Source organism: Microtus pennsylvanicus, chromosome 11 (genome assembly GCF_037038515.1).
Source record: "Microtus pennsylvanicus isolate mMicPen1 chromosome 11, mMicPen1.hap1, whole genome shotgun sequence".
Classification (NCBI taxonomy): domain Eukaryota; kingdom Metazoa; phylum Chordata; class Mammalia; order Rodentia; family Cricetidae; genus Microtus; species Microtus pennsylvanicus.
The window spans coordinates 90,491,013-90,516,376 of NC_134589.1; the positions used below are offsets into that span (position 1 = coordinate 90,491,013).

Genomic DNA, 25,364 nt, shown 5'->3' on the forward strand with positions numbered 1-25,364 from the left:
AAGGGTCCTTCAGGGTCAAATAACCTGGGCCTTGTGACTTTGGTCCCTCTCACTACTTGACACCCTTGTCAAGCCTTCGAGCTGCGGAAAAGCTGTTCCATCAGACAACAGGAGACTCTGGCTCCAACAGGTACAAGAACTGGCATCTTTATTTCTAGGACAGGATCTTGGGTGCAGGCTTCCAGTAGGTCATCGCAGAGATTGCTCCAGGCCTTTGGTGGGCCACCAGGTTCAAGAGGATTGTCTTCCACTGAAGCCACCTGCGCAGAGACACAGTTCATCCATAACACAACTCCTCGAGGCTGGGAGACCCAGGCTCTCAGCTGCCTACCTCACAGCCTGATACACGCCCCAGGAGTTCACAGGGACCATCTCGCTCAGGGCTATGTCCTTGATGAAGAACCGCTGCCTCACCAGGGACATGAACACCCGCTTGCTGCCCAGTGTCAGCGGCCAGGGGCCCTCCTCGCTCCACAGGCTCAGCATGCTCTCACGCAGGGTTGCGATCTCTTCTGCCCGCTGCAAGTGCAGAGGTATGGTGTTAACAGGACCCACAGGGGATGAAACAACGGCAGAGAAATGGGGACTGGATCACAGCGGCGGGCAGAGGATGTGTGTATGTGGGGATATCTTCTATGGAGGAAGCCCAGCAGTAGGGCCCGGTATCTAGGAAACACAGATCAGCACCACCCCACTAGTGAAGTGCCTGGGGCCCCATGGAGCAGACAGGAGCAGAGGGACTTGGGGCAGACTGGCAAGAGGGTGAGGAGTCAATGGTTCTCCCAGAATTTCCTCTCACCAGCTTGGTCTCGTTATTAAACTTCAGGTTCTGGATGGTCTTGTTGGCCTGGAGGCTGTTCTCTAACTTGATTATTTGCTTCTGAAACTAAACACAGCTCCAATCATGGGTAGACACGGACTGCTGCTGTCCAGATGCACCCACTACTACAGAATCACCAAGACCCCGGAGTTTAGGGAGACAGATGCAGGTGCCTTCCTGGGGCCCAAGGGATACCGTGGCCAGCTGGCCCTGGATCTCCGCAATCTTCCGTCCGGGATTCTCCTCCTTCAAAAACTGCACAGACATCAGCAGGGTAGCTAGCTCCTGTCGCACAGCCTCAACCTCAGACTCTCTGTGGACACCAAGGGCTGGCTGTAGGGGGTCCCAGAGCTCAAGGCAAAGGCTTAGTCCTGAGCTGGGGTTCCTGAGGCTGTCACAGGGTTGACAAGCTATACCACAGGAGGCAGAGCTCAGGGTGGGACTGGCTGGGGGCGGGGCAAGCACAGGTGCAGAGGGGAGGGGCCTGGAAGAATCCTGTGGGGACCAGTGACGATCAGGAATTCCCAGGGGCCTGGGAGGCTTCAAACCTCACCTGGCCTTGCCCTCGGCGGAGATCCTCAGGTCCACATCACTCTTGTGAAGAACACACTTGTTGGAGACATTTTCTATCTGAAGTGTGGAAAATGTAGGTGCCTAAGGTGACTCAACACAGCCACCTGGGAGCACCAGGCTAGCTCAAGCCAAGCCAAGGCCTGGATCTTCAAGAATAGGTGCACCCTGGCCTTACCCACCTGCTGGGGCAGGTTGTTCACTTTTTCCTGCACCTCCTGCAAGTGAGCTGAGACCTCTTTTAGCCACCGGACCAGATTCTGCAGGGACTCCCTTTCTACACCTTCCCATGCAGCCTGCACCTACAATTTCAATATCCAGTGAGGAATGGTACACAGGTGGGTGACAGGAGGCAGAGTGGCCTGGACAGCCTGGCCAGACACTGCAGAAGACGGATGCTAGACCTATGGCAGCCCTGGTGGTCATCCAAGGCAAGGTCATCCAGCTGAGCAGAGCCATGTCCTTGAGGGGGTGACAGCTAGTAGTGACAGGATAGAAAAGAGACTGTCACACTGCAGGAGGGATACAGACATGGTGGTCAAAGGCTCCTGTCAGCAGCTGCTCTCTTTGGCCATACATGCCCAGAAAGGATGCACAGCCAGCCAAGGTTGGGGATCCAGCTGCCATATCAGGGGGTGTGTTCACAGGAGCTACCAAAGAGAACAGGCCCTCATGTCAAAGCATGGCCTGCCCACATGTGGTAACACTATCCAGCTGTAAGGAGATGAAGCATGGGTCCTTACAACAGGGGTGACCCATGAAGGCAGCTCAAGAGAGAAGAGCCAGATGAAAGGGTTGGAATTAAGGGCCTACAGCCCGCAATTCAGAGCTGGATGGGGGAGAAGAGAGACTGTTAGACCCTGGGGTTTCTCTCTGAAGTGCTGAGAAAGCTCTGAAGCTGACTTGGCTGATAACTTTTCTAGGAATGTACTAAAACCACTGAGTCTTAGTTAGGGTTAGGGTTGAGCTCAGACGTGTGATCCCAACACTCAGGAGGATAAGGCAGGAAAATGAGGAGTATCATGTCAGACTAGGCTACGTGGTAAGGTTCTCTCTTTAAAAAAATCAAAGCAAGAGGCTGGAGAGATGGCTCAGAGGTTAAGAGCACTGGCTGCTCTTCCAGAGGTCTTGAGTTCAATTCCCAGCACCCACATGGTGGCTCACAACCATCTGTAATGAGGTCTGGTGCCCTCTTCTGGCCAGCAGGCATACATATAGGCAGAACACTGTATACATAATAAATCTTTAAAAAATGGTTGTGAGTCAAATTAAGAGAAAAGAAAAACAAAACAACGATTAAAAAAAACAATAATGGGCTGAAGGAATGGATCAGCAGTTAGAAGCACTTGCTGCTCTTCCAGGGGACTGGAGTTTGGTTCCTAGTGCCCATGTTGGGTGGCTCACAACCACCTGTAACCTCAGCTTCAAGAGACTGATGTCCTCTTCTGGCCTGTCTGAGCTCACACACAGGTGGCATGTACACACAGACACATAAATAAAAAATATATAAAAGAACTCAAATAAAACATAAAACCAAACAAAATCCACTGAAATGTATGTTTTAAAATGTGTTTTTCTTTGTTTGTTTTTTCAAGCAGGTTTTTTAGCTGGCCTGGAACTCACTTTATAGACCAGGCTGGCCTCAGACTCACAGAGATCTACCTGCCTCTTCCTCCAGAGTGCTGGGATTAAAGGCGTGTGGGATTAAAGGGGAATTGCTGAAAAGAAGGGAGGGAGGGAAAGAGGGAGGAAGGAGAGTGAGATAAAGAGAGAGAGAGAGAGAGAGAGAGAGAGAGAGAGAGAGAGAGAGAGAGCGCGAGCGCCAAGAGGCTGAGAGTCCTGCAGGAGCTGCCCTACCTCGTGCAGAGATCAGGTCTCTACCCTTGGCCCCATCTCCTTTACCACCCTTCCGTGGGGTCTGCCCACCTTACCTGGGACAGCTTCACGCCTAGTGTTTGCTCCTGTAGGTCTAGCTTCCAGCTGAGAGCTAGACAATGGTCACTCAGGTCCTTCAGCTGCTGGTCCAGACCTGCCACTGACCCTTCTAGGACCTGGCTCTTCTCTTGAAGCTGCTTGAGACAATGGAGTCAGAGAGGCTAGCTGATGCCTATGTACACAAGGATCCCCGCTGACCTCCACCTCACTCAGCCCCTTACCAGTTCCAGTGCACCCTGAGTTTCCTGCTGGGCTAGCTTGCCAGCCATCTGCACAGCCTCCAGATTCTCCTGGATGTATGAGGCCAGCTCTCCGGCCTGGCTCTCCTCCAAGCTCACCTTGGCCTCCCTGCATATAGATGCTCAAACTGTCCCTTAGTGCTACCCAGTGAGGGGACATGCTCGCTAGCTCTGGGACCTTCCAAGCGATTCCATGGACCAGAGGATGGGTGCTACCAAGAAGGGGCTGTGAGCGAGGATCAGGGTGGAGGGACAGGAGCTCCAGCAGAGGGCTGCTAGTCTGTCCTAACATGCCCAACTGGCCTAGTGTTTAACTGACAGCTGCAGGGGCTGAAGCAAGACATTCCCCAGCTGAGCTCAGTAGGGGTTAGCTGAGCAAGGGACTGGGTGGCCCACTGTCCTGACACGACACCCACCGGGCCTTCTGCTCAGCCATCAGGACACGATTCAGTGACACCTGGTTCTGTCGCACAAACTTGGTCAGGTAGACTACAGCTTTGTCCAGGCCCCGGCACTGCTCCAGTAGGTGACCCTCCTCCTCCTGCTGTGGCAGAAGTGGCCCTGAGCCTTGGTGCCAACCCCATCTCCCCGCCTTCTGGCCACCCAGGCCCACCCACCTCACGATGTGCCCGCAGGGCCCGCAAGCGCTCCTCTGTCAGTTCGTGTAGCTTCTGCCAGCGGCTTTCCAGTTCCTCTCGAAGGCTGCTTTCTGCCATTAGACGTGTGCTCTCTGAAGACTTCATTCTCTGTGGAGACAGCACTAGCTGCTGTGAATCTGGGACTGCCCCCCCCCACGGGCAATCCGTGAGGGACTGGGCCCCGCCCAGGCTCTCACCTGCTCCATGGCCAGGAAACACTTCTGAAGAAAACTGCACAGTTTGGCCTCCCTCTTTAGGAAGCGGATGCTCATATCCTCGCTGAATTTAGTCACCTGGTCCTGGGAGGGGGGGTCACATGGTCACCTGAGGCCTCCTCACTGGTTATCCTTCCCTGCCTGGTATATCCCTCCCTGTTTCCAATCCCTGCACAGCCAGGCTGCATGCACTGGGCAGGAAGGAAGGTAGGGCAGATAGGACTCACTGTCCCTCAAAATGCTAGCTCACAGGCCAGAAGGGGCCCTAAAGGTCAAGGCCACAGGAGTCCAGACAGTTCAGCACACATTCAGAGCCCCGGATGCATCCAGGGAAGGTTGTGCAAGGGGCACTGGATTCCATGCCGAGCTGGAGCCTCAGTATGAGGAGGCGTGAGAGTATCCCCATCCAAGTAGGAGCACCCCACGCACAGGCCTCATCAAGAGGGTAGGAGGGAAAACTAGACGGAACCCTTTGGGCTTTGCCTCCTCTCTATGCTGCATTCCTGCTGCTCTGAGGGTCTAAAGGCCCAACCCAGCCTCTGGCCTCTCTACCTCACACTTTTAGGACTTGACGTAGCCAGTGCCATTATGGAGTTGAACAGCTGTGGTCACCTCTGAGAATCTTGGTCTGCAGTAATGGCCATGAGAAATAGCTCTGAGCAGGTAGCTTTGTCTATGGGAGTGGGGCTAATAGTCCCTCTGGGCAAGAGGGGGGAGTGTCACAAGACCTTTCTGTGTCATTACAACCACCACTCCCCGTTACCCAACTACTCCATGCTGGTATAGAAGAGGGAACTTTTTTTTTTTTAAAGATTTATTTATTAATTATGTATACAGTATTCTGTTTGTGTGTATGCCTGCAGGCCAGAAGAGGGCACCAGATCTTATTACAGATGGTTGTGAGCCACCATGTGGTTGCTGGGAATTGAACTCAGGACCTTTGGAAGAGCAAACAGTGCTCTTAACCACTGAGCTGCCTCTTCAGCCCAAGAGGGAACATTTTGACAGTGAGGTCATGGAAGCTCTTTGGCCTTGCGCCGCCTGTTACCCATGTGCCTGTAAGAAGCCCCACAACGCTTATTTATTTGCCAGGCTGAACTTAGAGCCTTTCTTTAACTCTGTTGGCCCCTTCCCTACTTGTAGTGAGAATGTGTTTCTCTTAATCTCCCCAGGACTGCCAGGATTTAACAAAGCCGAACATTGTGGCACAGGCCTGTAACTGCAGTACTCAGGAGGCTGAGGTTCACAGGGGGTTTCTGGGAGTTTGAGGTTAGCCAGAGCTTTACAGTGAAGCTCTCACCTCCCTACATGTACCAAAGAAAGGTCTTAAGAAACCTTCTACTTCATAATATCCATTTACCTAGCACCTTCTTCATGGTCATAGGGCTCTCCTGACAACAGGCCTAGCTCTCAGGCCCTGAGTCTGGGAGAAGATGGTTCTCAGGGAAGTTTTCACATCGTCTGAGCCACTGCTGATCTCCTTGCCTTGTAGGAGGGAAGCCTAAAACAGGGTTGGCTACTTTTTTGGGGGGGTGGGGTGGGCGGGTTGAAGACAGGGTTTCTCTGTCCTGGAACTTGCTCTGTAGACCAGGCTGGCCTCGAACTCAGCGATCTGTCTACCTCTGACTCCTATGTGCTGGGATTAAAGGTGTGCAGCACCCACCGCTAGTCTTTATTTTTCTTTTAAGATAGAGTCTCATGTAGTCCAGGCCGGCCTCACATCTGTCATGCAGTGGATGATACTGAACTTCTGAATTAGCCTCTATCTGCCAAGGGTTAGAATTACAAGCGTGTACCACCACACTCAGTTTTAGGGGTGCTGGAGGTTGAACCCAGAACTTGGTACATGCTAAGCCAGTACACCATCAACTGAGCTATACACCAATCCCTCAGCCACGTTTTCTGCATGACCAGACAGCAAACATTTCAAGTTCACAGGGTCTCCTGTGCAGAGTCCCAACTCTTGTCCAAAGTTGCCACTGTCACTTTGTTAAACAAATGCTCATGGCTCTGTGCCAATAAAACTTTATTATAAAAACAGATATTGGGGCCGGGCGGTGGTGGCACACACCTTTAATCCCAGCACTCGGGAGGCAGAGGCAGGCGGATCTTTGTGAGTTCGAGGCCAGCCTGGTCTACAAGAGCTAGTTCCAGGACAGGAACCAAAAAGCTACAGAGAAACCCTGTCTCGAAAATCAAAAAAAAAAAAAACCTAAAAAAACAGATATTGGGGTGTTAAGTCTTGACACCAATGCTGAAGAGCCCTCAAAGGGCCTGGGCCCTCCGTGCCTAGCCTACGAGGAACCCTTCTCCCAAAGCTCTTGTACTCTTGCTGATGTCAGTGTTAGCTTCCCAGCAGCTCGGACAGAGATGCCACTACCCCTGGGCAGCAAAATGATGTTGGGACAGCTGGAAGCACCCAGTATGCTCAGCCCACACTGTCCTGTGAGGAGACTGGACACACAGAACAGCAGCTGTAGTCCCTAGTGTCTATTTATAGAGCCCAGGAGCTGGGTGGCAGGCATGCGTAACCGTTCTTCAGCCCCATGAGGAAAAGAGGCCCCTCTTAAGGGTTCCAAGTAGAAGGGAGAACATTCTGCCCTAGGAATTTGTGACTCCTACTTGAGGGAAAAGCTGAGACTGAATATAGCCACAGAAGGGGCTTTAGGACCGGATGTTTCTTTTCTGATAGCTCAACTGAGATAGTCAGTGAGAGACAACACAGCGTTTGAAACGTGGCTATGCGACGGCACAAGTAAATTTTCAATACCCAAGAACGCAGCTAATGTCAGGGAGTGGGCAATGCCAGGGGATGAGAGGCCACCACTTCAGGCAGGGCAGCACTGGTGAGCCTACCTTTGTGTTACTGTATACACTGATAAACAACCGCAGGTCACAGGCTAGGGACACTGGAGCTCACTCAGGGACTTGGATGACTCCTGCCTAGGCTAGCTAGGTTTGGCTTTCAAGAGGTACCTGCATCTTGGACAACCCACGGTCCACTTTTTCGTTGGTATCCTCTTGGTTCCTCTGCAGGGTGCTATAGGCTGCTTCCCGGCCCTGCTCCTCTTGCCTCAGCAAGTCAGTCAGCTTGGTCAGCCTAGAGGCAGTAGGTGTGGTAACACTAACTCAGCTGAGGAACCACAGGGAGCCTGGTGGGCTTTGGGACCCTGGGTCCATCTTAGGCTGGGGTCCACAACCTGCCCAGGTCACACATGGAAGCGGAAATAGACTTTGGAGTCCCTAGTGAGGGCAAGGCACCAAATAAAGGAGAGCAGGAAGGCGGGGTTCCCAGCAGTCAGCAGTGCGGCACTAATGGCAGAGGACAGCCTACTGGCGGCACTAGGGGCATAGGGCAGGGCAGGCCTGAGACTCTCAACGTGTACACAAATCTGGTTTGCCGATAATCCAGGGAATTGGCCCACCTGAGGTTCATCTCCTGCTCAGAACATTTCCGCTCTGTGTCCTGTAACACCTGTGTTCTTCGGATCTGTGTCAAAGCCTCTCGGACCTCCACCAGCCTGGCATAAGGAGTTTCTCTGCCAGCCCCAGAGCAGCTAGGCAGCCTTTGTTGCTGCAGCTGTAGCCACGGGGCCTGACCACCAGCCTCCCACCGCCTGGACAGTCGGTCCCACTGTATGCAGAACCTAGTCTGAGTTGGACTACTATAGATATCGTTTAAACACTACTACCTGGGGGAAGGGACACCCACGCAGGCCCTAACACCAGCTGCTGCAGGGAAGCAGTGGTCCCAGCCCTTCCCACTGAAGCTTATGCTTGTCTCTCTGTGTTACCTTTTATCCAGGGCTTGTATCTGGTTCTGGCTCTGGGGCCCAGACAGCTGTAAGGAGGAAAGGAGGACTAGGCAGGCCAAGTCTGCTGCCTACAAAGTCCCTCCAGCACCAGGGCAGGTGGATGTGTAGGAGCCAGAGCATGGAGCCACGGGAATCAGTAGGGTCAGGGTCCAGTAAGCTGTTCCAAGCACCAGGAAGAGTTGCATGCCTGTGTCTGCTGCTCTGCCCAATGTCTCACCTCTAAGGCCTCCTTCTCGGGGCTCCAGGCCACTTGTTGCACTTCCTGCCTCAGCTGGCGCAGCTCTGAGGCCTGGAGCTGCACACGAGCACGAACCTGCAGCAGCTCACGAAGCAGGCCCAGTGTGGCATGCTCACAGCGTTCCCTGTGTGCCCTCAGGCGAATCACCTCAGCCTGCAGCTCAGCTACCCTGGTCAGGGCCAGAGCAGCTGGGTCAAGCTGTGCTTCTCTTGGAAGTTACCCCCGCCCCCACGTGTCATCTCCATTCCTCATACTCTGCAAGGCTCACCACTGCTCCAGCTGTTTCCGCTGCTTAGGGGTGTCATGTTCAGGGACCACGCAGCTGGACACGGGGCCACTGCACTCATACCTCTCTGAGGTATCCACACCCAAGGGCTCGGGACTGGCTAGGCCTTCTGTTATGAGAAGCTCCAGGTCCTCGAGCGTGACAGTGTTCAGTTGTGAAGGTGAAAGCCCCAGTGAGGGGCTGTCCGCTAGCAACAGAAGGAGGCACCTAGCGAGCTCACGCACAGGGACAGAGTAGTTCCTGTAACCTTGCTCAGTGCCATCCCAAGCTCCTGCTGGGTCAGAGAGCAGCCCTGCTAAAGGTTCACCCCTCCTCTCCACTCACCTGACATAGCTTCACCAGTAGTCACTACCTGTAGCCCAGCTTTATGGCATTAGTGCCTCTGTGGATGTCCAGAGCCAGACACCCAGGCCAGGATGGCTGAGATTGGCTGGAGGGAGGCAAGTATTCCCAGGCCAGAAAGCTGCAGGGACTGGGGATCAGTTGAAGGACAGAAGAGAAGGCTTTGGATCAGAGGAGGAAAGGATTTAGAGAGGCTGTAGAACTTAGGGAAGTGAGGGTCAAGAGGAAAGGTCTGTATCTTGGGGAGAAGACAGGGTCAGGAGTGGAGACTGTGGCCCTTTGGGAGAAGATGAGTCGGGAGAGGCTGTGGACCCCTGAGAGCAGTTAAGTATGAAGTAGTGGGCTCCTGCCCTTCCACCCACCTCTTCAGTGAATCTTGTTGAAGGAGGCAGGTACAGCTGAGTTAGTCTAGAACCTTCTTTTTCTCACAGAACCCTATGACTTCATGGCCAACTGCCAGTGGAACCTGAGTCTTCATCTACCCTGTCCTGTGGCTTCCCTAACTTCTGGCTCCTGGAAGGATGTGGGGGGACTATGAAGCATCCATCTTGCAAAAGGGCCTCCTCTGGCTCTGGAGTTACTGGGTTATGATCATGATGAAAAGGTTGTCCAGGAACCTTGTGTCCCACACATAGAGCAGAAAGTGAGGGTCCTAAGCAAATGAGACACAGCTAGCCAGATACCCAGAGGGTAGGATGGCAGTCACAGACGAGGCCACTGGGGTTTCAGCCTTCCCATGAGTCACAATGAGAATATTGGGAGAGATAAGGTTTGATTATTTTATTTAACCTAATATATCCAAAAATATCATTTCAACATGTAGCCAACATGTAGCCACATGTAGTGGACAGATTGCACATGCTTTTTTGGTACCAAGTCTTTGAGGCCCTGTGCAGTGCTTTTCATCTCCTTGGGTCAAACTTAGATACGGCCCCTCCCAATCCAGAGCATCCCTGGCTTTGTCACGAAGACCTACCCACCAGGGCCAGTGGAGCAGGCAAGGTGGGTCAGTTACAACTTCTTGTTATGCAGAGCCCAGCAAGCCCAGGCTTGATGACAGGATGTCATCCAAGCAGGTGACAGAAACCACACTGTAGTGAGCCTGAGAGCAAGGCTGTGAGAAGGGGATGAGGTCAGGGTCCCTGAACAACCCTTCCACTGGGCCCTAGGCTACTGTGTATAGAGGTGCCACCTGCACTAGTTTATTACCATACTGCATACTGCGTGCCCGACTCCCCAGAATGCTGAACCCTAGGCAGACGGGAATCTCTCATTTCTCATATCCAAACTCAACAACATACTTAGTCCATCTGCTCAGAGAAGAAAGAGCCACTCCTTTGGAGGGATGACAACTGAGAGGCAGCAGCTGCCAACTTTCCAAAGAAGGACCCATGCGGCCTTGTGACAGACATGTGCCAGAGATACTGCAACTATCTTTACAAAGTGTCCTGGGGAGAAGACTCTGAAGGTGACTGATGCATGTCAGATCCAACTTGGTTCAGTGGCGCTAGCTTTGACAATACAGGGTTTAGAGGTGAGGCTCCATGGCTCTGGTGCTCACAGAGCCACCACCCTAGGGAGTCTGAGGCTCATCTTAGGGCCACCTTTAGCTGGCCAGGTCCTGGGAGGTCAATGCCCAGGGTGTATACAGTACAGTTACAAGCAAGTCACTATGGACAGCAGGGCCCTAAGTGATGAGGAAAGACCTGCCTTCCGGTTGTGGTCCAGTGTCATGACCCCCAGCTCTGAAAGCCTGGGGCAGATGTGGGTGGACTCAGATTCAATCTTCATGGGATTTTCAGCTCTCAAGCCCCAGGCACAGAACCAGTCTCCCCATCTTCTAGACAAAGACATGAGACGGCACATGTGGGTTCCCCAATAGAGCCTGCTCCAGGCTGTACAGCTCCTCATGCCCTTGCTGCTGAAGCTCTTAGCTCTTGGCTAGTGTGGGCAGCACAACCACAGCATAGGTGCTCAGAGCCAGAGAAGAAACAGCAATAGGTAGTAGCTCATGTCTGTCTGTCTGTCTGCCTCTCTCTCTCTCTCTCTCTCTCTCTCTCTCTCTCTCTCTCTCTCACATACTCACACACACACACACACACACACACACACACACACACACCAGCTTCTATCGGCTCTGAAAAGTGAGCCACAAGGGGTGCGATCGCACATTTCATCCTTGGAACCCAGGAGAGGGGCAAGTCCAAGGGGTGAAGGGTTCAGGGAACAAAGAAAGTGCTGACGATGTAAACCAACTGCCCAAGACAAAGGGTCTGGCCTCCACACCAGCCAGGCCCAGGGAAGGCATTTGCTCTTGCTGTTGCACTGCCCAGGGGGCAAGGCTTTGGCTGAGACCAGGGACCCTGGGAGGAGGTGCAGAGGGGCTCGGGTGCCACTGCACAAGGGTAGAGCCAACCCTCACGTCTGGGCCAGGGAAAGCTCTTCAAGGCCTCCCTTCCCTAGGCGGTATCTTGCCAGGTCCTTCCTAGTCACCAGCCCGACCACCTGCGGAAACAACACCTGGTTACTTCTGCTCCATATGATGGCATACTCTACATACGGTGCTAAGTAGGTGTGCAACACCAGGCTAGGCCATAGGCTCACTGTTCTGAGACAGACAAGACAAATGCCCACCCACAACCTACTAGGGATACAGGAAGCAGAGTGTGAGCCAGCTCCAGCACTCTAGCAGAATAGAGAACAGCCTCACCTGATTGCGGTTGTCTACTACCACCAAGTGCCTCAGGCCCAGGGCCCGGAACAACTTGAACACTCGAGGAAGAGACGCCTCCTGCAAAGTAGACAACTGCCATTAGCACACTTACCCACTGTGGAAAAGAGGCTCAACTCCCCCAAACCGGGTGTTTCCAGGGTCCTAAGCTATCCCTTCCCCTCCATGCCTGACTCCAAGCCTCTGTGTGCTGCTAGGAGGGTTCTCTTAGGCCCACTGCTACTTGAAGCCCAAATTCTCTGAGGCTGCTCCTGATGAATTCTGGCCAAATGGTCCACCCTAGGCAGCAAGGTCCACATGCACAACCCCTGGAAGCCTCCTATCTACCTGGCAGCAGTTATTCCAAAGATTCCAGAGGCTCTTTACCACCTTTTCAAAGTGTGCAAGGCATCGAGCTGGGACCCTGGAGGTCAATCATACCCCAGCCCTGCCCCTGCTTCCTTCAGGTCAATAAGTACCTGGGGCACTGTGTAGGGAGAGGGGTTCATGAATTCAGAAAGGTCCATGGTGCACTCCCGCTCATCCTGGGATACGTGGATGGACTGGATTGGGGGGAAGCGTGGGTAGGCATCACGGAAGTCCTTCAGCCTCAGGCGCCGCTGCACAAGACCCATGTTGGACCTCTCCACAAACACCTGCAGGCAGCAGCCAGTCACGTGTGTGTCACTGTGAAGGATGGTGCCCAGGACATGCCCACCCATGGACTGCTGGACACACCTTGTGCTTCAGGAGCACGATGAGCTGGGAGCGCAGGATCAAGCCTTGGAGTCTGGCTGGCTGCAGGAAAGGAAAGAGTCAGAGGCCTTGAGACTGCAGTGGGAAACTCAGGCCAGAGTCTCCACTGGCCCATGGTTGCTGTTTAGTGGTCCACCTCGAAGCACAGGCCTTAAAGTGGGCATCTCTCCAACATGCTCCTGCTAATCCCTAAAGTATCTGAGACAGGGTGAACTCTGCCAGCAGAGCATGGAAGCCAGCTGCTAAGAATGGAATCAACAGGTAGCAAGACATAAGCCAAGTATGTTTCTCACATTTCTTTCAAGCCCTTCCAGTGCCAATATCCAACACAACCCAGCAGAGTAAGAACTGGGCAAGGGGATAAACATTAGCTGGGCTCACATCCCAGCAGCACCTCACGACAGATGCCACAGCCACAACACCATGACTGAGAAGTCCAGTCCAGTCAGAACTACACGAGGCCTGTAGTCTGTGGAGACTAAGAAAGGGATTTTACTTTACATGCAACACAAGATTTCCTGTTCACGGGCTGGAAAAACGGATTAGTGGTTATAGCACTTGTTGCTCTTGCAGGAGACCTGGGCTTGATTCCAGGCACCCACATGGTGGCTTACAACCAACCATCCATAATGCCAATTCCAAGGGGATCTAATACCCTCTTCTAACCTCTGCAGGCACCAGGAATGCAGCTGGTACACATGCAGGCAAAACACATAAATAAAATGAAAATAAATCTTTTAAAAAAAAAAGGTATCTTGTTCAGGTGAACTACAAGATGAACTCCCCCAACATATGCTGCTCAGGGTACAAAATAAAAAGAAACTGATATTCAGAGAGATGCCCACACTACCTGGGTGTCTCCCACATCTTCCACCACGGGGAACCCATTGTGATTGGATGCTGTGTCGCTTAGGACATCCACGATGACGCCAACCTTCTCTCTCCTTCTCAGGCAGGTCACAGGTGTGCTCATTACTTCCCTGCCAAGAGGCCCAACCCAAAAATACGATCTCAGTGGCATTTATACTACATGCTGTCGAGGTACTTCCTTAAGAGCTTTTTTATCATATCAATACTTGACAAGCTGTAAGACTTGGGACCCCAAGACCCCTTTTCCCAGGCACTGGGAGAACAACCATGGAAAGCTACAGTGAGAACCTGGTACCTGGGCTCTCCACAGGCAGTGTTTTCCCTGTCCATGTCCTCCCACAGTACCCAGGAACCTGAGAGCTTAGCAGGTCAGCTGACCATACCTGGCAGTGAGCGAGTGCGAGGTGACTGGGGCCTCCCAGTGCAGGAAGGGCACACTTTGCAGCTGGATGTGCATGTCATAGAGACCCTGGGTACAGAGTCATGATTCAGGACACTGCCCAGGGTACCTTAAGGCACACTGCCTCCCTCAGGGCCCCACCACTGCCCTACTCCTGAAGAAGGGAGTAGGCTCAATGGGCCCTCTTCCTTCTGCAGGTCCCTCAAACCCCAGTGTCTACAAGGTCGGCATCCAGAGTAAGCAGAGGACAGACCACCCCTCTCATGCTGCATACCTCAATGAAGACATCGCCCACAATCTTGGCAGTCATCAGCACCAGCATGATGGGAAAGCCGTAGGTCACGTTGCTGGTGGCCTCCATCATGATGACTGTCAGGCTAAGAGTCATTCTCACGATGCCACCTGTAGGGGTAGTCATAAGCCCCAATCCCTCTAAACACAGGATCCCAGCTCTGCTATGTCTACAATCTTTTTACCCACCCATCTTTCCAGACCCCAGAGCAAGGATCATTACTGCTGGGCCCTGACTATCACCATCTGGCTGTGCTATGGGGCTGTTGACCTCACCTGCCTCACTTCCTATTTTGCTCACATGAATGGCAAAAGGTAGCCTTGGTGGAACTCAAAATGGGTGAGCAGGGTACAAGTGAGGCCCACTCACCAAACAGGGCAAGAGCTGGGGCTTACCAAGCTGAGCAGCAGCTCCCATCAGGGCGTATTTACCCGGGTCTGCCCAGATCTGTGTAACACAACATGGATAGGTATCAGAGGCAGTGGCAACCATCACCCAAATCTGCCGGAGGAGACCAGTGAAGATGCTATGCCTGGGTCTACGGATCCACACACAGCAGTGAATTCCATGGCTCACATGCAGAACACCTACTCCAGTGTACTCCGCTACAACTTGTGTGTTAACACTCTAGCTAGGTGTACTTTGTATAGGGACAAGGTATACAGACTCTACCTACCACCTGCCCACACCCATGAGTTCACAAGTCTGGGCTTGCTTTGCGCTGAGGAACCTACACGAAGAAGGACAGCAGGGCAAAAGTATGTATTGCCCATGCAGACACACTGGATCACCCAAGGAAAGACATTCCAGATGTGAAAAAAAAAAGATTCTTGGACAGGGGCTGGAGAGATGGATCAGCGGTTAAGAGCACTGGCTGCTCTTCCAGAGGTCCTGAGTTTAATTCCCTGCAACCACAGGGCAGCTCACAGCCATCTGTAATGAGATCTGGTGCCCTCTTCAGGCCTGTAGGCACACATACAGGCAGAACACTGTATACATAAATAATAAGCAAATCTTAAAAAAAAAATTCTAGGACATGTTACAACAGAGATGGATTAAACGGACATCACAGTCAGTTGAAGATTGCAGAGACACATGAGGGTGTACACTGTGTGTCTAGGAAACGCTGGTAACAGGTGAGCCCAGACACAAAAAGGAAGCTAGAGGCTACTGGAGCTGGGGAAGGGGAAACAACTGAGTAACAGTGGGTGAAGGAAGAGCTCGGGATGCCCCTAATAAATTGCACTGAACTGTTGATGTTCGAAGCCATCACTCTTATGAATCACACCTTCAAAGACAGAACCCGACCAAAGGAGATCCAGGATGGGGGAGGGCAGGAATAGGAGTCCTGCTGCTACCCCGTCTTTAATTACTCAAATGACTCAAGTGAGAAAACACAGATTAAAACCCCAAGCTCCACCAGCAGCTAGGGAGAGGGAGGGCTGAGAGGCCTCCATGCAGCTCAGTGCTGGATGGACCTGGGCTCCTTTCCCATATATATATATATATATATATATATATATATATATATATATATATATATATATATATATATATATATATATTTTAACTAGCTCTCGTAGACCAGGCTGGCCCCGAACTCACAGAGATCTGCCTCCCTCTGAGTGCTGGGATTAAAGGCGTGCACCACCACTTCCCGGCCCTTTCCCATTCTTCACACGTCTCCAATTACGTGATGTGGTTATTCGAGAGCATCAGAACTTTTGTCTACCTGCACTAGGTACCCTGATGTCCCCTGTTCTAGCCCATTGGGTCACCAGAATACTTGAGCAGTGGGGCTCTGGGATGTTCCCCCCCAACTTACTGCTGCCCCTGTGAGGTAGGACAGGGAGATGCCAAAGAGTCGGCCCCAGGCAGCCCCAATGAGCAGTGATGGGATGAAGACACCAGCAGACACCGTGAGGCCATAGGTCCAGCAGGCCAGGAAGAAGTAGACCAGGGTGAATAGGCCTAGCGTCATGGGATTGTAGGAGCCTAGGGAAAAGAAAGGTCACTGAGCTTCAGCTGGAATTCAGGTCTGTGCAGGGATGTCCTGCCTGCCATGTGCTTCCATCCTGAGAACTAGGCCACCAGAGCCCCGATTCCCAGTAGTCCCAGAAAGCTCTGCATTCTCAGCTTCTCCAGGTGAAAGGTAGGTCCCCAGAGTCAGAAGTGATGGTGAGAAGTAGAGCAAGGTGGCCTCAAGCTGGCAGCATAGGTGTCAAATTCTGGGCCCACTCAGGCCCCAGGTGAGCATCACATTCCCCAGAACAACTGTCAGCCTGAAGTGAATGTACCCTGCCCCATGTGGAGGCCCTCGTCTGGGACGAAGAGGAAGCCATGTTCCTGAGACCAGCAGCAGACTTCCAGCTCAGCTGGACCCCGACTGCTCTACTTCACATATGCCAGCTGCACTGGGACAGCCTCCCTGAGCCTGAGCACGGCCTGAGTCTGGGAGCCTTGCAACAATGAGCAACACACCAGAAGTGAGAGGTGACTAAGACGTGTCCCTTTGGGTCCCCAAACCACTCCCGGTGATCAGTGATCAAACTCCAAGACCTGGGAGGTATGTCCTTCCTAGACAAGATGCTGAGGTGTGGATGCAGAGAAGGCCAACTAGAAAGGAACCACGTGGTCTATGTGAAGGCCAGGGTGGGAGGATGCGCCATCAGTCTGTGTGACTAAGAGCACCACGGCACAGATTACTGAGATTAGCGGAGGTTCATGTGCGGCTTATTCTATGCCAAATTTATCCATTAACTTTCATGATACTTTCCTAGAGACAACCCCCAATAGGGAAGTTCCCAGTAGCCTTATGACAGGAAACAATTAAAAACACTGTCCCCATGGGTAGGGTGGATGTCATGGTTAACTTCAGTTGCGAACATGACACACTTGTGAAAAGGGAACTAAGCAACTGCCTCCATCAGACTGGCCTGTGGGCATGTCTGTGGGGGCATTTTCTTGACTGCTAATTGACGTGGGGGTATCCGTCACATTGTGAGCAGTGCTATCCCTGGACAGATAAGACTGAATGGTGTAAGGCAGGTAGCTGAGCAAGCAGAGAGCAGTGTTCCCCCATGGAACACTTCAGGTCCTGCCTCAGCTTCCCTTGAAAATGCAGTGTCATCTATAAGCTAAATTAAACCCATTCCTTTCCAAGTTGGTTTGGTCAGTGTTTTACCACTGACAGTAACAGAAAGCAAACTAAAACTGAAGGGGAGGGGCCGGAGACACAGGCCTAAGGCTGCTTAGCTCGGCTTGGGCATGGTGTATAGGGCTTGGCTGAGGCCAGAAAGGTCTGGGCATGGAGTCATCAGGCTAGGTTTTCTTTTGGAGAGAGCGATGGAGGTGACTCAGGTGACTATCCTTAGGAAGAAAGGAGAAGATGAGGATCCCAGTCAGTCCCTCTCCAGGTGCTTGGCCACCGGGTACCCTACAGAACTGTGTAACCCCATGTCCCCAACTCTGCGATGTTGGTTCCTGCACTCTAGTACACCTCACTATACCAGAGATGATTCCTCAGCCCAGCTGGGCCAAGAACGTGCCCACTGTCCTTAGTAGGTCCCAGACACGTTACTGCACATACCTGGTGGGTCATGGAAAAGGCTGACAACGCTCTTCTCAGGGGTGTTAAAGAAGGCTGCAGCCATGGAGTTGTACTCGCCATCTGCACAGAAGAGCTGCAGAGTTGAGAGAAAGGACACAGGGGGAGAGATGGCACAGGGCAGACTCTGTGCTGCTGAGTGCCCATGTACCCTGAGTCTGGAGAGCACAGACAGGATCTGGCCTCAGAACACAGAGCCCAAGTTTAAATTTGGCTAGTATGACCACCTCTCTGGAGGTCCATCTGTCCCTGCTATCCAGAAGCTTCATGAGCTATGCCTCATAATCAACGGTTGGACACTGACCCTGGGAATCAGTAGGCCCAGTCTTCTCAGATGAGTGCATTTACTACATGGAGGGACAAATCATTTGTTTGCCTAAGGAGAGAATCAGCTTTTGTCTGGGGCTCTTATGAGCTGCCACAAATATCCCTATAGGGTTTCTATACAGTTACTTCTCTAATCTAAACTCGGTCCCGTTCTAAAGCTCTCTCCAGGAGGTGTCTGGAAACGACTATGTGAGATCAGTCTAGTACCACCATCCATTCTCCAGGCATCTGAAACAGCCTCAGCTTACTATGGGACCCTACATGTATAACAAATCTAAAGTCTACTAGTATTGTTACCTCGGGGAAACTAGAGTTCAGGAGAGTTGGTCCTGTTCACAGGGCCAGCCAAGGCCTATGCCTACCTGAAGCGGATAGGACATGGAGCTCCCCTGCAGGGGCTGGCAATCTCGAGATGAGTAAATCAAGACGAACGCAACTGTGGCTGTAACAGCAGCCACCAGCATGGCCTCAATCACTTGGAGGCAGGGCCGGTGGATGTACCTAGAGACCAAAGCCAGGGTGGACTTTGCTGCAGGGATGATCAGGGGGTAGCCTCACCTGTCCTGCCCCTGGTAGTTACCATGACAAACTGACTCAGACTCCCCTGATAAGAGGGCAAAACAAGCCAGGTTTAATGATCCATCAGCCCAGACTCCTGGGGTTCTCTTTCTTCCTATGGCTGTAGATTTCTCAGTAACTACCAACCCTGCTACACCGACACAGCGGCAAAGGCCAGTGCAAACATCAGGAAGACACTCGGTGCCTTCACTTCTTCTCTAGCAAAAGGCCGCACCCCAGGCAGAAGGCAGGCTCTGCTCTCCAGGACAAACTTCATCTGCTAACTTTCACAGACCTCAAGACCCGTGGAACGTTTCTCAGGGGAGGAACACTGTCTCTGAACCTCCTCCAGCCTCTTCCTGACCCCTATTTTCCACTTCTTGTCCTTCTACCCCAGGCCAAACATTCTTTTTTTTTTTCTTTTTCCTTTTGGTTTTTCGAGACAGAGTTTCTCTGTGTAACAGTCCTGGCTGTCCTGGAACTAGCTCTATAGATCAGGCTGGTCTCGAACTCACAGAGATCTGCCAGCATCTGACTCCGGAGGGCATCACCACCGCTCATCCAGGCCACACATTCTTGAGACTTTCAGGAAAGGACCCTCACTGACAAGGCCATACAATTTGTCCATTTCCTGCACCCAGTAGGATTGCACCTATCAATCTGCTACACAAAACGGGCTTCTTTCTCACCTGATTCGAAACATGGTTAACCAGTAATTCAAAGCATTGAACACAGCTCCAAGAATGCCACCTGTGACCAGAAGAGACTAATGTTAGTTTCACAGGGAGGGCAGTGGAGGCCCCCAGAAGTGGGAAGGCCTGGTGAGGGTGCACTATCAGACGGCTTCCCAGGCATTACCACTAAGGCTGCTCTGCCTTCCATTCAGCTTCTTACAGAGCAGTATGAGCTGAGCATGGGAGAAAAAAAAAAATCTAGGACGGGCAAAAAAAAAAAAAAAAAAAAAAAGGAAGGGGGAATGTGAACCATTCTGGATAAGAACACAGATGTTGTAAAGTCCCCATTGGCCACCAGGGAATGCCACACCAGGTCTCAAGCTTTACCTCAGTAAAATTAAAGCTCTGGGGTCTTTCTGAGGTGCCCACCCTGCATGCATCTGCATAAGAACTCTAGCAGGGCAGTGCCTAAGGGTGAGGACTGGAGACCATGACAAGGCTACTGCAGACCTGCGCCACTCTGGAGCTGGGAGTCCATCCTCCCCAACACAGGCTGACTCTGGTCCATGCTACAGGGAGGGGTCCTTACCCACCACACCCATGGCGATGAAAACAGGAATCTCATGGATGGTGTAGGCCATTTTCTGTACAGAGGGGAAAAAGCAAAGGCTTTGAGAAATTACTGCTTAAAGTGCTGGACTGGATAGAACTCTGTTTATGTGCAATGAATCTGCTAGCACTTTTGTACAGAACCAGAGGTTCCATAAGTAAGATAAATGGTCTCTGAGAAGACCTTATAATCCCTCATGGCTGAGCTGGTGTGGGTGGCGTGTGCAGCCTGGCACTTAGCACTGGAGCTATCTCACACTGCAGTTGTGGTACACTCAAAGCCCTGTTCACACTCCCAGAGCGCTACAGGCTCCTTGAACTGACAAGTAAGAGCTCAACATCCCTGCTAAGAATTAGATTTTCCCAAAGTAATGTTCAAGTCTCAGTCAACAGGGTTCTAAGGTAGCACCAGAAAAGGTAAGGTGGGACAATGTGGCCAGGAAGTTACCTCTGAGTCGAATCTTCCAAAATTGATGAGGCCTGGGCTGGACAGGTCCCACATGTTTCCATGATAGATGCTCAGAACGAAATTCAGTGTAAACGTGGAAATCATGGAAGCAAAGAACTGTGGGTGGCAGAGAGAAGCCAGAGCCTCAAAGACCTGCCTGGTGTGCCCAGCACCCTCAGAACCCTGCCCAGTCCATTGAGTACTCAGCATCCTCAGAGCTCTACCAGATCCACCCAAGCCCCTCAAAGCCACATCTACAAGTTATACAGAACACTCATTTGAACGCCATATGGAGGCTGGCACTTCCTGTCATTTGGAAAGTTGTGTGTCTGGATACCTCATCTAAGACAAAAGGAAGGGGCTTCCAGTGGGGCTGGGTCGACTGCTTGGCTGGGCAAAGGCGGTGCTGCTGCTCTACAGACAAACCAATCAAGTATATAGGAGAAGGTAGTCTTTCTGGGGCTCCCAGCACAAAGAACACCTGGGACAGGTGCAGAGACATGGACCCATTGGCGGATTCTACAATGCAAAAGGATGGACTGACTATGGAGAGTCCTCGAGGGAGAGAGAGGCAGAGTGTGGCCGCCCTGGCCGGGGCGCCTTCCTCATGCACTTACAATTCTCCACGTCAGGAACTGATTCCAGAAAGAGGCGCCTTCCTCCAGACTGAACAGGACCCCACCTAGAAGGCAAGTGGCAGGACTAAAGTGCCATCCAGGCCGAAAGGCAGCCTGCCCATTGCCAACGCCCAACAGAGGCCCCAGGAATTAAGACATGACACAGAGAAGCTGCTAGGTGGTATCAGGCCACAGCTGGTGGCTGTCAGACCCTGCCTAAACTCCCACCTGGCACTTGTCAACAAACATCAGGACCATGCCTACAAAAAGGCCCTGCTTCCCCAGCCTGGCCAACCACGAAGCACCAAAGGGCATAGCCAGAGATGAGGTGGGACTGGCCCCTCCTTACCCACAGGGGCTCCAAATGCAGCAGACACTCCAGCTGCAGCTCCAGCTGAGACAAAGTCCCGCTTCTCTGTGTCTCTGCGGAAGTACTCAAAGATCTGAAAGAGAAAGACAGAGGGTACTGAAGGAGGTTCACAGGAAGGGAAGCTGGAAACATGTCCCACCAAGGGACCAAAGAAGAGATGGAAGAGGCAGAGAGCGCTTTTTCTAGATAATCAGGCAGAAGGCCATTTTCTAATAATCACATCATTATAATCACAGCAGCAGCTACTGGATTCGGAGAGCAATATTACAGATACTGAAGAAAACAGGAGAGCTGGGGGTGCCCATGTACCCACAGCTGAGAACATAAGTACAAGATTCCATTTGTGACAGTGACCCAACTTCTCCACAAGTCTATGAGCTCCTTGTTCCAGCTCTACCTTAGTAACTGGAGAAAATCCAATCGGTGGAAAAATCTAAACTTATTCTTGATTTTCAAAAGGATTGCTCAGCCAGGTTTGGTGGTGCATCTTTGGCACCTCAGCTCTCAGAAGCCTTGAGACAGAATCCTAAGTTCAAGGCCAGCCTGGGCTATACAGAGTGACTGTTTCAAAAGGCAGCTATAGACTCATCAACACAGGAGTTTAGTGTAATTGCTCACCTTATTGATGGTAACAGTGAGAAACATGACAAAACTGTACCGTGCACCTGAGTAGCCATTTAAGCTCTGACCTTCCTCAAGTGACTGTCCCTCTGTGAAGCTGGTCAGGGCTATAGATTCTTTCCAACAGAATCACACTAGCATATAATGCCAGAGTCCTAGGGACTGACAATAGCGAGGCCACATGGTCTGTAACCACCTGGACTGGGAGTAGACCAGGCTGTCCTTAAGAGTCAGAGATAGGGACAGGAAGTAGATGTTAACGGAGATCTAGAGGTCTGGATGAAGACTGCGTGGACAGGAGACCAGCTGAGACACATCTATGAATCATTAGTCCACATGTGTGCATGGAAGGACTCACCTTGAAATCTCGCTTGAGCGATGTCGACCTTCCCTGTGAAATTCCAGCAGCGATCACTGAACCCGAGTGGATCATTGGCCCTTCCTAGGAGCACAAAGCAATCAGTAGTACTCAGAGGCCATGCATGGGCGTGCTCCCAAAGAATCTCAGACTCAGGAGGAACCAATACCACTCATTCTGTTCTTACCTTTCCCACAGCCAGTCCCCCTACCACAGATAGAATCACACCGGACACCTTGATCACCAGCGTCTGGAAACAAGGAAGATGCAGAGTTTGAATAAACATGCTGGACACATGCCTGAGTCCCAAGAGCTCAAGAAAAGCCGCACTGCTGCTGAGAATACACATTCATCAATCGTCCGTACCACAAACGCAGGACAGCACCCAGGGCTCCTGTTCCACACCTCCTTGGGGGATCTAGTGTTGATATCCCTAAGGGGTCCCGAGGGAGGGGCTCAACCTTGCCCTATGACTGTGCCTCTGCACTAGGCCCAACACAGCTTTATCTTGGAGACAATCACTAGCTGGGACTGACAGGATGGCTCTCTGGAGATTTTAGCACCCACTCCATGAACACCCCAGCATTCCTCCCCCTATCAGTCCAGGAACCATGAAGGCTGGAGCTGAGGGACTGTGACTCCCCTGAACTGCATGAGTCTGGTGGGTGCTCAGGGCAGTCATGGGTGAGAAGAAAGCTAACTCTGTCATCTGGGCCCATTAACAAAAACAAAACAAAACAAAAAACAAATTATATACATCTCTCCCCTGATACATGATCTCTGGTATGGGAAGGAGGGGGCTATTGGGAAGGATAACATATTTAATGCAGGTTCTGAGGAAGTCTCCTAAGCCTAATCTGGTAGCCAAAGGTATTTAGCAAAACATTCCAGAGTGTTCCACAAAGTTTACTATGGGTAACAAGTCAGTTCTGTGCCCAGAAGCATCACGTCTACTCTATGCTATGGCAGAGTAGCAACACAGGTCTCTTGCTTTCCAGAGTGTGACCATACTGCCTTTCCCTGGCTATGGAGCACCAGGCCGGGGAATACCCAGGGAGGTCATGGCATATCAGGCAAGGGAATACATCAAAGGTGGCCAATGCTCACCTGCCTTTTGAGACAGTGACAGAAGGCAGTATCTGGCCAGACTCAAGGCAGAAAGGCTGGTCATGCTAAAACCAGTAATAAGTAGACTGTGTTGACAACTGCCCAGTCTCTGGCATTGGGATGCTATTAGTATTACACATTACAAGTATGAGAGAAAATTTTGAAAATAGGGAATGAAAGGCAGGCTCTCTCCTACCCTAGCTTAGCCCCTCTGGCTCTGATATACTCAGGGAACACAGCCCTTAGCGTTCATATTCCTGCACTACTTACTGCAGACAAAGACCAGTTTTTGCCACTTTTAGAGGTATAATCTGCCATCGTGTACACACAGTTTATGCCATGTGTGGAGGGTCAAGCAAAGACAGACTTAATCAAGCCAGCAGAAATTCTTGGCGGGCAGTAGTGGCACACACCTTTAATCCCAGCACTTGGGAGGCAGAGGCAAGTGGACCTCTGTGAGTTCAAGGCCAGCCTGGTCTACAAAGCTAGTTTTAGGACAGGCCCCAAAGTTAGAAAGAAATCCTGTCTTGAAAAACAAAACAGAAACAAACAAACAAGCAAAATAAATAAATAAATAAACAAATAAATAAAAAATAAAAGAAATCCTACGCCCTGCCCTGGATCACTGCAGTTACAGCTTACCTTGAGCCGCACTACATGGGGGATCTTCACCCCATTGAGGAAGCACTTGATCTGGGGGATTCCGCTGCCAGCAGCAACTGGCTGGAAAGACAGAGGGGGCACTGAGCAGGTAGAGTAAGGGGATCAGCTTCCACAACCACAGGAAACATGGGAAGCAGGTGTGGAGAAGGGCTTCATGTCAGGAAGTAGAGGTCCCTCCCTACTTCAGACCAGAATGGAGAGACCCCTGAAAAAAACCCTGGTGGGCATGTGTAAAGGGCCAAGGGTAGAGTCTGGTGGTCCTGTATTCCCCAGTGTGCTAGGTGAGGGAAATACTCCATTATGGACAAAACACTCATCATGTACCAAGCAGGAACTAGAACTTCTTATATATGGACAGCTGCTCTAGATCCACATAGAAGGTTCTGGATGTTGTCTATTCCTTATCACCACACAAAAAGGAATAGAGGAACCTGGAGAAGGGAGGACTCTTGGAAGCCTTGGGATAAAGATGTGTTTTGGAGGGGCTATCTGTGGGATGGGAGTACAATCTCCCTGGGGAATGGTCCTGCTGTCCCCTCTGCTTGGATACTGACATGAGTTACCCAAACTCTTGAGAACTTGCAGGTCTAGAATACCTCACTGTCAGCTACGTGAAGGCCATGAAAGATGTAGGTGTATGTGACTATGGGGTAAGTGTTATGGTACACCTGTGGTCTGGGTATGAACTGGAGAGTCAGGAGATGGGGCGAGGGTTATACTGTTGGGTTAAATATGTGATAGCACTGGGAATCAAGCTGAGGAAGCCCCAGTGTGTATTCCGCTCTGACTGAATATTTCCCATCTGTTTCACACTGGGGTTCTCCCTGGCAGAAAGCCTCCATCCTCACAAGCTAACCGGGCCCACGGTGGGTAAGCTAGAGGGGCCATCCATTCACTGAGACCTGTGCCCACTCTGGATCTAGGGTAACCAGTCTCCTGCACACAGGGCTTTACCTCTATGAAGGCCACAATCACGGATCCCACGAGCACGAAGGCAGAGTTCAGTGTGGCCCACAGCAGGAGGGAGAAGGACAGGCCGCCCTTCTCTGTGAACTTGTCGATGTCTCAGGGATTGTCAAGGACAGGCACTCTGCACTTCTGGAGCACACACCTGCCCTGCTTGTCTCACTACTATGACCAGTCTACCTGGCCCAGATCATCTCATGACCTGGGCCAGCACAACTACTGCCTAGCTAGCAGGCCATGGTGCTAAGTAGACAACTCGGAGACCCGCACAGCCTGACTATGACACAGCCAACCCTTACATTAAGCTGTGTGC

General features: G+C 51.7%; 2 protein-coding genes across 4 annotated transcripts in view; both read right to left on the reverse strand.

Annotated features, from left to right (window-relative positions):
- Window positions 1–10,889, reverse strand: Ccdc154 (coiled-coil domain containing 154). The gene is made up of 17 exons (XM_075941849.1): window positions 10,805–10,889; window positions 8,739–9,075; window positions 8,450–8,639; window positions 8,212–8,258; window positions 7,843–7,938; window positions 7,394–7,517; window positions 4,400–4,501; window positions 4,182–4,310; window positions 3,981–4,108; window positions 3,547–3,673; window positions 3,322–3,459; window positions 1,573–1,692; window positions 1,374–1,450; window positions 1,016–1,133; window positions 800–886; window positions 332–519; window positions 1–260 (listed from the first exon to the last, which is right to left on the reverse strand). Exons 1-17 carry the CDS (start codon window positions 10,887–10,889, stop codon window positions 155–157), a joined length of 2,199 nt encoding a protein of 732 aa, XP_075797964.1. The 3' UTR covers window positions 1–154.
- The window catches only part of Clcn7 (chloride voltage-gated channel 7), a 25,210-nt gene continuing 9,709 nt past the window's right edge, over window positions 9,864–25,364 (reverse strand). For all 3 annotated transcript variants that reach the window (XM_075941520.1, XM_075941519.1, XM_075941518.1), the window contains 20 exons: window positions 25,040–25,149; window positions 24,065–24,145; window positions 22,503–22,565; window positions 22,316–22,399; window positions 21,316–21,409; window positions 20,967–21,031; window positions 20,350–20,466; window positions 19,882–19,936; window positions 19,308–19,368; window positions 18,423–18,561; window positions 17,716–17,809; window positions 15,952–16,121; window positions 14,522–14,573; window positions 14,109–14,236; window positions 13,818–13,903; window positions 13,415–13,544; window positions 12,547–12,606; window positions 12,288–12,464; window positions 11,809–11,889; window positions 9,864–11,603 (listed from right to left, as the gene is read on the reverse strand). In XM_075941520.1, the coding sequence (XP_075797635.1) occupies window positions 11,517–11,603; window positions 11,809–11,889; window positions 12,288–12,464; window positions 12,547–12,606; window positions 13,415–13,544; window positions 13,818–13,903; window positions 14,109–14,236; window positions 14,522–14,573; window positions 15,952–16,121; window positions 17,716–17,809; window positions 18,423–18,561; window positions 19,308–19,368; window positions 19,882–19,936; window positions 20,350–20,466; window positions 20,967–21,031; window positions 21,316–21,409; window positions 22,316–22,399; window positions 22,503–22,565; window positions 24,065–24,145; window positions 25,040–25,149 (1,934 nt within the window). In that variant the 3' untranslated portion in view covers window positions 9,864–11,516. The remainder of the gene's footprint in view (window positions 11,604–11,808; window positions 11,890–12,287; window positions 12,465–12,546; window positions 12,607–13,414; window positions 13,545–13,817; window positions 13,904–14,108; window positions 14,237–14,521; window positions 14,574–15,951; window positions 16,122–17,715; window positions 17,810–18,422; window positions 18,562–19,307; window positions 19,369–19,881; window positions 19,937–20,349; window positions 20,467–20,966; window positions 21,032–21,315; window positions 21,410–22,315; window positions 22,400–22,502; window positions 22,566–24,064; window positions 24,146–25,039; window positions 25,150–25,364) is intronic.

What these genes read in the sequence shown, in the direction of transcription:
- Ccdc154 (XM_075941849.1), bottom strand. Translation starts at nt 10,889, where the DNA reads ATGAAGATTGAATCTGAGTCCACCCACATCTGCCCCAGGCTTTCAGAG. An exon ending in GAGCAGGAGATGAACCTCAG is followed by an intron (nt 7,518 to 7,842) that starts GTGGGCCAATTC and finishes TACTGCCTCTAG; the next exon opens with GCTGACCAAGCTGACTGACT. An exon ending in TTAATAACGAGACCAAGCTG is followed by an intron (nt 520 to 799) that starts GTGAGAGGAAAT and finishes CTGCACTTGCAG; the next exon opens with CGGGCAGAAGAGATCGCAAC.